General features: G+C 33.1%; 1 protein-coding gene across 3 annotated transcripts in view; it reads left to right on the forward strand.

Moving 5' to 3' along the window:
- rho-5 (rhomboid-5) overlaps positions 1-13,541 on the forward strand; it is a 693,122-nt gene that overhangs the window by 593,305 nt on the left and 86,276 nt on the right. For all 3 annotated transcript variants that reach the window (XM_072526724.1, XM_072526726.1, XM_072526725.1), the window contains 2 exons: positions 2,114-2,602; positions 7,066-7,336. In XM_072526724.1, the coding sequence (XP_072382825.1) occupies positions 2,114-2,602; positions 7,066-7,336 (760 nt within the window). The remainder of the gene's footprint in view (positions 1-2,113; positions 2,603-7,065; positions 7,337-13,541) is intronic.

The raw sequence follows: 13,541 nt of genomic DNA on the forward strand, positions 1-13,541 counted from the left end.
ATAAACAAAACGTTTTTTTTTTTTAATTTTCTTTACGATCAATATTAACCGACCTATACTATAATTATAGGCTAGCTCTTCATCGTCGAATACTAAATTTTGGAGTTTCAAAGTCAAATTGCGAGAAAACTATGCATTTTTCGAGGATAACTTAAAGAAATTAATTTAAAGTATTTACAAAGACCAATCTCTTTAAAAAAAAGTCTCTAGCACCAAAATTGAGTGACTTATGATGAAAAGAAAGTCACCCCCTATTTTTTTCGATGAGAAAGTGAGCGGAAGCAACCCCCTAATTACCACCCTAATTAAAATTAGTCGTTGGTCTTGTTCAGTCTTCATTATTGATGTATTATTAATACGCCCTAAAAGTTTGCCTGACTTATGAGAATAATTAGTTTTTGAAAAATGGACTTAAACGCGAATAAAAAACTTTTGTAGTTTGGTAAAAACTGCCCTCTTCTTCAAAATGGAAAGATTAGCATTAGAGATACGAAAAAAATATTTATATATAAAATTGTAGCCTTTTTAATTTACAAAAATATGTAAGTTTTCAAAGCTTTCAAAGTTATCCATTTTTGAAACTGAGGGTTTTAAAAGGAATTAATATAATAGCCTTAGGATAATAGGGTAAAAAATAAAAAAAGTTATTGATTTTTAAACAACCTATATATTTATTAACATAATAAACAACTAATATATTAAACAACCAATATATTTTTTTGAAAAAAAAATGGAGAAATCCAATTAGAAAGATAATAATTTAAGTTAGCAGTGTTTTCTTGTATTCTGTACATCGCCTGCTCCTGAAAAACTTTTAAAAATGATATTTTGTCACTGCAAGAAAGGTTGCGGTGTCTCATGTTACTGCAGAAAGCTGTGGTTATTTTGCAACCCAACTTGCTCTGGTTGTTCTGGTGATAATTGCAGTAATAGACCTCCAATAATAGAAGATGACGAAGAAGATGGTAAAAAAGCGACACAAATGGCGAAAATGAAGTTTGAAAATAAATCATCCGATCCAAATTTTACCCTCCTTAAACTTTTTTTATGAGTTTTATCTATTAGTGCTGGTTTTCAACTTTAAAAATTTTTGAAGGATTGTAATAGTCAAAAATTGTAGTTACAGTATCAGGCAATCATTATTATTTAACCAAATTTAATTTTTTTAAGCTTTTTTATAGATTTTTGCAAGAAAGGGTAGTTTTCACCCTTAAAAAATAAAAATCGTCCTTCAGCACAATATAAATTTTGAAGTAGAGGATAAGTTGAACTCATTACCAAATTTTTATGCAAATCGGTCTTTTCCGAAAAAGGTTTTGCGAGGTTTTGTCCTATTTTAAAATTCGTTTCCTGGACTAATAGATACAATGTGTTACATTAGATTCTTCTCTGGATCAGGAATGATTTTCATTTGGCAGAAGTGTGAAAAAAATTATATTTGGAGTCCAAATTGAATTGGAGGACCTTCCATACGTTTCAATACAGTACAGTAACATAATATAAGTGCTTAATACAAATCATAGAGTTTTTTGTGTAATAAATAATACATGAAAGATCGCTATGATTTACTTTTTTATATACCTTGTATAACAGTACTAACACTAATAGCTAGACAAGTTGGTCTGTTTAAAATCGCATCGGTGTGTGCTAAATGCGGCAAACATGTTAATTTCGGAATTAAACTCCCTGTATAATAGTTAATAAAAGATATAAAATAACCTAAATGGCTACAGTACTACTGGTGTAGAACAGACAATTTTCAGAGAGAAATAGTATTTTCGAGTATAAATAGATTACGAAAACTGGTCGATTTCCATCCTTGTTAAATATTCATGTCAAATCTTTCAAAAATGTATGTATAATTAACTATTTATTTATTATATATATATATATATATATATATATATATATATATATATATATATATTAGATATATTAGATATATATATATATATATATATATATATATATATATATATATATCTAATATATATATATATATATATATATATATATATATATATATATATATATATATATATATATATATGTATTTATTATATTATTCCTTGCGTTTACAACTATGTAAATTAAAATATTTTTTCTTTTACAGGAGGGGAACGCCACAATCAACAATCCCGCCAACACAACCACCGAAAACCCAAGACCAGCCGCATACGCCACCCGCCCAAAAACAACCCACTCAACGGCCGACTACCCCAATTCCACCGCCAGAACCAGTCAAACAAGAAAGCGGAGACTATGCCACGAACGGCGAGAGCCCTCCGGTCATCAAATCTCCTCAAGCAGCCTCTCCACCGATCAGAACGCCGGTACATCAAAGAGCGATATCTCTACCACCAGCGCCACCTGCCGAACGGCCGAGACCTGTACCACAAGCCCCGCAAAGACCCATAGGGTATTCACAGAGCGAAAGACTTCCGAATCGGGAGAGACCGGCACTTAATAGGCAGATGAGCAGGAAGGAGGTCATTAAGAAATATATAAGAAAAGAAACTGCAAATTTCTTTGGGGTAGACGAAGAAAAGGAACAAGAACAAAGAATGAGGTGGTACGATAGACGTAGAAGAATGGCTTATAGGTAAATAATACGTTTTAAATTGAAAAAGTAACTAATAAACGATTTAAACGAGTATTTTGTAATGGAAATTAGTGTAGAGAGGACTATCATAGTTCAGATATCTAATAAACATTTATTATTTTAAAATGCGAAAACGAAAACTTAATTTCATAATGGCTTCGAAAGTTATTTTTGTATTTCATAAAAAATGAAGCATTATTTTATATAGAACCATCATCAAATCGTAATTAAGATATGCCATGGAATGGAATCACATATTTATAGGGGTTTCACATTGTGAATGTAAAGTTTGGCTAGGCCAATATTTTTAACAAATCTATATAGAAAATTAAGTAAAAACGGATATAAAAGTAAATAACTAGTTGCAAAACCCTGTGAGTTGCAAAAATAATTTTTGTTTAATAACATAACCAGAGAAACCGTTCAGTATCTTTTGTATGGCATTTTTATTTATCACCAATTTACAACTGTTAACACTGAAAATGCTGCAAAGGGTGTTGTTTTGTTTATTGCAAAGAATAGTTAGTGTGTGTTCAAACTTGAATGAAAAATATTTTCAATAATTTTGAGTTTTGAATTTCACGTAAAAATATAATTTTGGTATTAAAAGAATTATGTTTATCCTTCATAAGCATGTTGTGACGTTATGGTATTCGACGTATGGTTCCTATCCATTTTTCTCTCTCCTGCGTGTGGTATGCTGCCTGAGAGAGAGAGAGAGAAAGAGAGAGAGAGAGAGTAACCGGTGGTACCCTTTATGTGGTCTAACCATGAAAGTGGCGATCTTTTATTACCTACTTTTTCTTTAACCACCAATCTCTATTTGGGTTGATAATTGTGGTAAACTTAGTGATAATGTCGAGTGCTGTTATTATTGAAATATTTGTGCGGTGTGATGTTCAGGATATGCATATCATTTTACGATAAGCCCACCTTTCAAAGGTGTTATACGTTGTGAGTCCGACTATTTGATGGTCCAAATTTCTCAGCGTAGGTAGCGATAAATACCAAAACAATAAAAGTACGCAAGACTGCATTCCTTGGACACATACTGAGGAATGATAAATATAGTTTTCTACAGGTCATCATGCAGGGTAGAGTCGATGGCAAAAAGGGAATATGTAGAAAGAGGAAGTCATGGCTACGAAATATTCGAGACTGGACAAACATGACTATAGACGAATTATTCCACGTTGCAAAAGACAGAGAAATGTGGTCGCCATCCTCCGTTAATGGGGACGGCATAGGAAAAAGAAGAAGGTAGCAATAAGAAAGATAAGTGCTCATACCATTTGATGTTTTCAATGTCTTTCCAGATTTTAGTAAGTTTGGCAGTTGCTGATCTAGCCATTGTAAGATATCAACGTATTTCTTCTATCTCTAGGAAAGCAACGGGAAATCACCTAGATACTAACTTTCCCAAGAAACAATAATGGAAATGGCTGATAAATACAACGGCCCCGAGTACAGGTGCTCCTTAAATGGAGCAGGGGTACTAAGAATCTACCGATCAGCTAGAAGCATGAATACATTTTCTGATAAAAGAAAAATAGGAACATTGAATGTAAGAAGCATGTACGAACCAGGAAAGGTTCACAAAAACCATAAAAGAAATGAAGCGCCTAAATATAAGTATACTTAAAATATGAGACTAATGAAATAAGATGACTAGGGTCTGGAAAGTAACTATAGACGATCATATTGTATACTATCTAGGAAAAGACAGTTCAAACACCAAAATTGTGTAGCGATAATTGTAACGAAGGATGCAGATAAAGCTGTACAAAAAGTAGTCCTATTCTCAAACAGGAGACTAATGTTACAAATACAAAGAAAAACAGTATGTGAATATATGACAAGCATATGCACATATGCTTGTCACACAAGATTATCAAGAAGAAAAAATTGAAAAATTCTATCATGATCTAGAAAAAGCGAATGATTTTAATGCGAAGATTAGTGAAGAAGAACAGGAAGATATCATAGGAAAATATGGTCTGAGAATACGAAATGAAAGACGAGATATTTGTCATATTTTTGTGTAGAAAAGCAACTAGTAATAACAAACACAATTTTTAAACTTCCAAAGCATCATCTTTAGACCTAGAGATCGCAGCAGATACACCTGAACGTGTGGATCGTAACCAAATAGACTTCATATGTATAAATAAAAGAAACAGAAATTCAGTATTATAAGTATTAGCAGTCAAGACATATCCAAGTGCAGATCACAGTATTTTAGTAGGAAAAATAAGACTGATATTAAAAAGAGTTACAAAAACTAATAAGCAAACAGTTACTATTGATGGAGAAAAGATGAAAAGGTTGCTGATGTGAGCACATATTCATGAATATTAGGTAAGAAAGGTCTTATACTCACAATCCGTGTTTAGTTTTAGGTATTTATTAAGAGAAAGATTGGGCAATCGGTTTCGCTGTTTACAAGTTATACAGCATCATCAGGCCCTCAAGAAACTAAAGGCTGAAATAGATGATATATGTAAGCCAATATGTATACATCTATTTAAAGTGGTACTAAGTATATATGAAAACAGTCTGTATACAGCGAGGAGTACGGCAAGGAGACACCGTCTCTCCAAAGTTATTCACGAAGCTGTTAGAACATACTTGTAAGAAAGCAGATCTGAACTAGCATGGTATCAACATAAACGAAGATAAGCTCAGTCATTTGAGATTTGCAAATTACATCCTCCTTATAGCCGATCGTATGAATCATGCAATGATAATGTCTGAAAAAGTATATTACGCTTCCTTGGAGATCGTACTAAACGGCATCGTATAAGTACTGAGGACGTGAAATTCGGTTGGGCAGAGATAATGTGAGCACGTCGCATAAGATTAGCCTGGGTAGCGTGTGATAAATTAAACTATGTATTTAAATAGGACCTACCCATATGTCTCAAATAGAAAATCTTTGACCAATGTGTGTTGCCTGTACTCACTTATGGATCGGTAACATTAACACTTACAAAAAAGATATTGAACAAGATTCGCGTGCCTCAGAGGATATAGAGGACCAGATGTTGAGTGTATCTCTGAGAGACTGAATCACAAACGAAGAAATACGTCATACAACGCAATCGAAAAAATCGCGTTCTATGGAATTGGGCAGGACACGTTACCAGGTTATCAGACAACCGATGTACAGACCAACACAAGAAGCACTACGGACCAGAGGACGACCACCAACCAGATGAACTGATGACCTGCAGTAACTGGATGCAAGCCACACAAGACAGAGACAGATGGAAAGAGCTGAGGGAGACCTATGTCTAGTAGTGGATGCATACATGTTGATGCTGATGATGATAATGATAATGACAAAGTGAATTGCCCGTCTTTTTTTATTTATTATGGTTTGGGATGCCTCTTAGAAAGTGCAGTAGGAGGTGCTGTAGAAATTTTATTCCAGAGTTTTCTATCTCGGAATTTAGTTTCTTAATTATATATCCCAATTAATTTTATATATTCCTCTGTATCTTTGTCGGCTTTCATCTTCTTCTTTATCCCAATGGATCTGGTTTTTAATTCATTTCATGTCAAGAAATGTGTTCTTGATGCCTTAGTATTTTAGTATTTATAGTAATTATAAGCAAGATATTAGTTACGTTTGTTCTACTTGTTCTGCGACTCAGTATTTTAGCATTTGTAGCAATTATTAACAAAATATTAGTTATGTTTCTTTCGCACATTAGTCTTTTTAATCGTTCTGTTTTATATTTTCTACTTCTTTTAACTTATTGCTAACCTTTTTTACTTCCTTTTTCACAACTTTACAAATTATTTTTTACATATTGAGTGATCTGCTATTATAATCCTATTTGTTTTTCTTTGTGAATATTTTAAATATTGCTGTTTTTTAACTTATTTACGTCTCTTACCAATTTCCTATATTTTTTTATTGTATCATATAACGTAAGTCGAATATTAACAAGGTCATTGAATCTTCCAGTAGTCGGTTTTTTTTACCACTTCCTAAATGTTGTATGGTCTTCTGTTGCTAAAGAGACCTTACAGTTCTAAAAATTTTTTTGTTATTGTTAAATTCTGTGTATGCGATATTGTGTGCTTTATAGAAAAGACAATCATCGTGTTTCTTTAGCTGAGCATCTTCAAATCAAATTTTTTCTTAGTTTTAAACAGTTTTTCTATTTTAAAAAGCCTTTCGTTATATTAACTGATTTATTACAACTACAATGTACAAATATTATGTTACAAAGAACCGATCTACCAAAAAAACCTTTAATATGCATAAAATAGAATTTAGTCTCTTATATAAACTCATTCAGAACTACAGGCCTGTAGCTTAACAACATGCAATTGAGGTAACAATCTAATTCTCAGAGAAGTCGTATATTGAGCTAATATCTTGGTTGTTACATTAAAAGTTTTAATTTAGTTTTATTATTTTAATTTAACTAAAACGTAATGTTTTTCTCCAGAACAATGGGTCCTTTAAAAGAAGAATATTGTACGCCGAGTATCAGCCGTTTTTCGCAACACCATCGACGCACTCACTCCGAGGCGGCGCCTCCTCCATCACAGATAGGATCCGGTCAGCTGACGACGGAAAGACCCGATGTACTACCTGGTCCATCGGATATCCCAGATTCAACCACGGTGCCTCCCGAACCTGTTCGAACTGAACCTTCCATAAGACGAAAAGACTCCGTAGCTAGAATGACTTGGGATGGATTGTCCTATGTTGTAACAGTAAGTTTTGAAACGCTTTGTGTTAACTACTTTAAACAATGATTTTAATTGTGTTTGTACTAATAAATAAAAAATGCTACTCTAATCAAACTAAGGGATAATAAATTTTGTTTATTTTACTTGAGCAAAATAGAGGATCCCACACTCAGCCGGAGTTGGTTGAGTAAGTTCCTAATTTGTTGTAGAGGAGATGCACTACCTATTTTAACTGAACACGATAGAATGTTTTTAAGTTAATAAAAACGAGACGAGCAAGCTGAATTTTCAAGCTGAGAATGTCAATTTTGGGACCCCAAAAAGATGCAAAAAAGTTCACTACTCCTACCCATGAATTTCCCTCTAAACCCCCATCGTAGAAGGGGGGAACGGAAACAATTCATTTACCAAGAATTTGTACGCGGTAGAAAAATATGTTTCAAACAAGAAATGTAGCTGAGATAATTTTTAACAAAAATGTTAACAAAAATTAGCACCTTTTCTGTATAATGAACTTTTCTCTCAGAAATAATGCTTGAAGCGACCGGCGATTTTGAATGTCAGTTACGCACGCGAAATCAATTTTTTACATAAAATTTGTATCAACTCGACGGTAAAAATTCGATATCTTTTGATTAGAGTGTCCTATCAACAAAAAACATAATACGTTTTAAAAGTGAAGAGTGCAGTTTTCGTACCCAAAAGTGCCCATTCGAAAGAAGAGATGAAAAGTAAGGAAAATGATTTTAATTAAATAAATTATTATTTTAATTAAAATAATAATTATTTTAATTATAGTAACAACAGTTTATTTGTTTTTCGGTGAGAATACCATATGCCATGAATCATGGAAATCAGTAGAAAATATTGCTTATCTAAATCATACATTTTGCGCTTTTAAAGATAAGCAATTAAACGGACCACTTTGTGTAGCGTGGTTGTCCAGCTATCCGGTGAAAGGCATATATCTTATTACTAATTGTAACTTAAAATAATACGGTGTGCGTATGTCAGCAATTTTATGTCTTTCTCTGACTACATAATGATAATAAGGCTTTGTGGTTATTTAGTAGTTATCCTGACTTTACAGTTAAATTTTAATTGAAAATGAAAATTCAAAAATTAATCCAAGGGAATATCTTGGACATCCGTGCAAAACAAATTGTTTTAGATGTATTTAATTATCATCTAAATTTATGAAGTGGTGAAAGTATTAGAAACCGATAACGTAAGTGCTATGACGGGAGTAAGTTTTAGTACTATTTCTAAAATATGCAAAAAAGCGGCTGAAGGAGGACTAAGGCTCATAAAAAAAAAACAAGCAAACATATCAAAAGTAGAGTGAACAGCACAAAGTTCACTTACGATGCAGTAGTTTATATACGACTACGTGCCATCGTGCATAGTTTTTTCTTTAAAAATTTACCGCCGACATTGAACAAAGTTTTTGCACTGGTTAAAAAAGACCAAAGATTTAGCAAACATGTCACGCACGATAATGTGGAGAATACTCCATGAACTGAACTTTGTTTTTTGCAAACGAAGAGTAAAGTCAAGAATGACTGAACGGCCCGATATTCTAAAATAGAGGCATCAGTATTTGCGTAAGATAAAAAAATTTCGTTCTCAAGGATTCATCGTCGTTTGTTTGGACGAAACTTGGATGAATGTTGAACATAGTGTTTCCAAAGAATGGAAGGACCTCTCAGTGGCTTCAACCAGGGATGCGTTTGTTAAAAGGTTGTCAACAGGCCTAAAACAGCCGACACAACGAGGCCCCCAATTTTTGTAGTGCATGCGGGTTGCGAATTGGGTTTTGTAGAAGGTGCTGCTTTTTGATGAGATGGATGGTCCTATATTTGAACAATGGTTTAAGGAAAACACATAAAATACACAACGCTTCGTACCATTCGAGGAGAGAAGAAGTGATTCCGACACAAGCCTTCAATAAAGATCAAATTAATTCATGGTTGCTGGAGAAAGATATCATTTTTGAAGATTATTTAAAATCAGAGCTCATGGAAGTCGTAAACACATACAAAGAAAATTACATAAAATGTAAAAGAGAAAGATGTGCAAAGAGAAATATGTTGCCATTCTGAGACTACCTCCATACCATTGTGAGTTACATCAAAAACATACATCATAGTAACAGTCAAAAACTGGAAAAACTAATGTAAACTTGCTATTAAGGAAGAACAAAAATTTTGGGTTATTAACGAGTTGATGGACGATATTGATCCTGTGGTAATAAATATGACGGTTGACACTGACAGTAATGAAAGTGATAGCGATGATAGAGAAGGTGAGGATGATTTTAATATGCAGTGAGTAAATTATGTGATAGGGTGCAAATCGGTAAATAAGACTTTCTCCATTCTTCCGGTATTTTATTGTATTGTATAATTTTATTAATTAATGTTGTTAATTTTTCTGTCATTGCTGCTCCACAATATTTCAGTAACTCGTTTGGTATCCCGTCTTTACCTGTGCTGCTTTTCTGTTCTTCCTGTATATTTATATTAGTTCTTTATTTGTGGTCATTTCTGGTGTTTCCATTTCTAGCGTCGTTTGTTCTTCCTCTACATAGAGCTTTTTTAGGCAGTCAATCCACGTATCCTTTTCTATGTGTTTTGGTTCTATTAGTTCCTTTACCTCCGTTCTTTGACCTCTTATGAAGCGCCATATTTCCTTTTGCAGACCGTTAAAATCATGTTCTATTTCTTTCGACAAGCGTTCCCAGTGATCATTTTTAATTTTTCTTACAAGTGCATATGTTTCGTTTCTAATTGTCTTGTAATTATGGTATGCCTTTTGTGTTTTGGTTGACATGTATTTCAGGTAAGCTTTTTTCTTTTCTTTACACTTTTCCTTCACTTCTGTACAACACTATGGAGTTCCTCGCCTGGAGGCCGATTTATTTTATTTATATTTCTTTCACCAAGAACTTCCTTGGCCGAGGCTAAGATATTAGACTTAATTTTTGCCCAGCTTTCTTCGACTCCATCACTTTCTGTGATATATGTGTTTTTTAATCTGCTGTTAAATTATTAATCTTATCTTCTAAAGATCGATAAGTTCAAAGTTACCTCAAAAAATTGTTTTTGTCCTAGTGAATTCGAATTAAAAGCTGTTTTTCTTTGTGTTTATGCTTAATTCGAATATTAAATATAATAAAGTTGGAATAATAACAACATACTAATTTGTAAAAGTGAAACATGCGAAATTCGCCCAAACACACGACAATATTGGATTTCAAGAAATTAATCTTTCTCGAGTTGTCAGGCCCCCACGCTACAACAAACAAGAACCGTAAAAGTCAGAAGCGTACCGCAATTTCTGGGTCTGTTAATAAAACAAAATGTCTGATAAAACAAATGTATCTAAAAAATTGAGTAAACTTTAATTAAAGCTTTGTACAGCTTGAAATACAGATTTGGTTTTAAGCAAATATATTTGGTTAATAAGCAAAAGCAATCGAGGGAAATATTAAAGAAAAGAAAATTTAAATTAATCTGTAAAATAAAAAAGAAAGAAATTGGATAGGAAAACAAAGAAATGATAAGTGGTCATGTAAAATTAAGTATGAAATATACTTATTCAATCAGGAATTATTGTAATACAAGGAACAGTAGTGGATTCTTTTGAGCTTTAAAAGTAAATAGGTAAGTTCAAAAAACATTAAAAACGAAATTAGGGAATTAGTAACAATTAGTAAAAGGTATGGAGAAATCTCTTTACCGACATTAAAACCCATTAATGCCCAAAATTAAATTTTTATCAAAATTGAATCAAAACTTTAGAATGAAATAAAGAGAGGTTGTTTTTAATAGAAATGTGCAAAATTTACGTTTTTTTTTTCTTTGTAACTGTCTTTTTTTTGACGTATGATATATCATACGCTGGGCAATGAAGGACACAATATTTCATAAGATATGTTTTATTTTAAAATATTTACAACGTGTGCTATTTGACAAAACATTTCTCGGGATGAAGTCCTACATTACATTTAATGCATCGATATTTGGTACACTTGCCACATTTGCCGCATCTTCGTTGTTTTTCAATTTTGTCCACCAAATGACCCACATTATCCAAACGAATTTCATCAGCAACATGTTTTGAAGATTTTGGACGTACTCCACGTGGTGTTGGAATATCTGGAGCTGTCAGCAGGGCCCCCACAATTCGTCTGTAAAATTCTAATAAAGAAATTGCCTCAATGTTGCGGTAAAGAAGCCACATGTTGACTATTGCCTCATTCAAGCAAAATCTAAATATCGCCCAATACCATTTTTTGGATCGAATTCGAATCATATATAAACCTCTTAGCTTATCGAATAAGTCTACACCACCCATTCCCTTGTTATACATTTGCACAACGTTTGGTTGAGGGACCGCTATAATTTTTCTGTCTTTTCTGGACCATCTGTTACAGTTTCCTATAGTAAATATTTCTGGAGTTGAAATATTAGTTGCCATAGTAACTTCTTTATTGTCATTCCAGCGAACAAGAGTGAGCTGATGTTCTTCGCTATATAGAGCGTGGGAAGTTCCACGAATTTCTTTTTTTACTTCTTTGAGTGGGGCTTTTTCAATTCTGTCTTTTCTTATTGTGCCGATACAGTGTATCTTTTCATCTCTCAAGTTTGTCAGTAAAGTTAAAGATGTAAAAAAATTATCAATATATATAACAGATTCTTGTGGTAAAAACCCTATACACAGCTTTTCGGTTACGGAACTTCCTAATGAGTTGCCCTGTAATTTATCTCCACTTCCAGTATAGCGGATGGGTTTTCCTCGGATAAACTGCTTCATTGAATGATGCCATAATACGGCTCCATCGCTTCGTCCACTGAGAAACTTCCGTTCACTGGCTGGAGGTAATGATGAAAACGTTCATTTAGATGGTCAATTAGGGGTTGAACTTTGAATGCTTTATTGGTTTGTTGGTACAACGTATTATCGTTAAAGTGTAAAAATCTATGAATCTGTTCAAATCTGTTTCGACTCATAGTATTACTTACTAGATGTGAGTGGGAGTCCCCTCGACATTCCCAATACATTCTTCTAGAAGGCAGTGGATGGTATCCAGAGAGAATAAGGATGCCGAAGTATTTATATAAATCATCAACGGACAAAGAGAAAGGGCAGGATTTTTGTGAAGCATACTTTACCGTTTCTTTGCAAAGATAGTCCATAAATTTTTTATCAAAGAATAATTTAAACACATCGATTGGCTTCAAATTTTGTTGTCTCCATTCATTTAGTATATGGGGTTCTATATTGTTTTTGAAAACATCATTTATGGCTCCTTTCTCTAGTTCTTTTTCTTCCCACTTACGATCTATTCTTTTCATAGATTTTTTTCTCTTTTCAGAAGTTTGTGAAATTTCTGCAACCTCCCTTTTTCTTTTCTTACCTGATTCGTGAGTTTTAGCCACAGTTGTATTTGACATCACTGTTTTTTCAATTGCTGTATTTTTTCGAGAAACAGCTGTAATTTCCATGCTTTGAGACAGTGTACCTCGGCCAATACTTTCAAAAGTGTAATTGAACTGGTCTTCCTCATCACTTCCGGCATCGTCTCTGTCAGAATCATTTCCATCATTTGGATAATACAACGTGAGTTGAACTTCATCACACTGGTCAATTTCCTTAGCCAAAGTATCGTCATCTTCTAAACTCTCATATATTTTCAACAATTCATCTGCATCTTTGGGATTATTAGGATCATATTTTTTCGTCATTTTTTTCTAAAACAGAAACAATATTGATTAGTTACCATAAGTGCCCAGCGTATTATATATCATACGCAAGAATCAAAGATCTTCAAAATACTCACCAGTATAAATTTCAATACTATTTATATCACTATTCGATATTTAGAAGCCTTTCTAGTTGAACAGTACAAAAGATTTTTCAAAATAAGCCAAGAAAGTCATACAAACTCTGCTAAAATGAAAACGGTGTACTATAATATAACCTAAGAAAACTTGGCGCAAAACTAATCACTCTTCACCGCCAAGCGGTTATAAATTTCTCATTTTATGATAAACAGTTACCTTCTATCATCTACTCTGTAACCTATATTGGGAAAACAGCTAATTTATACTTTTTTTTCTAACTAGTAGATGGCGAAATATGTAGCAGTGTCTCGCGTATTACATAAAATACGGTGGGCATTAATGGGTTAGAAAGGTACCTTTGTCATGATTTAGCAACAGAT

This window comes from Diabrotica undecimpunctata, chromosome 3, assembly GCF_040954645.1.
Source record: "Diabrotica undecimpunctata isolate CICGRU chromosome 3, icDiaUnde3, whole genome shotgun sequence".
Taxonomy (NCBI): domain Eukaryota; kingdom Metazoa; phylum Arthropoda; class Insecta; order Coleoptera; family Chrysomelidae; genus Diabrotica; species Diabrotica undecimpunctata.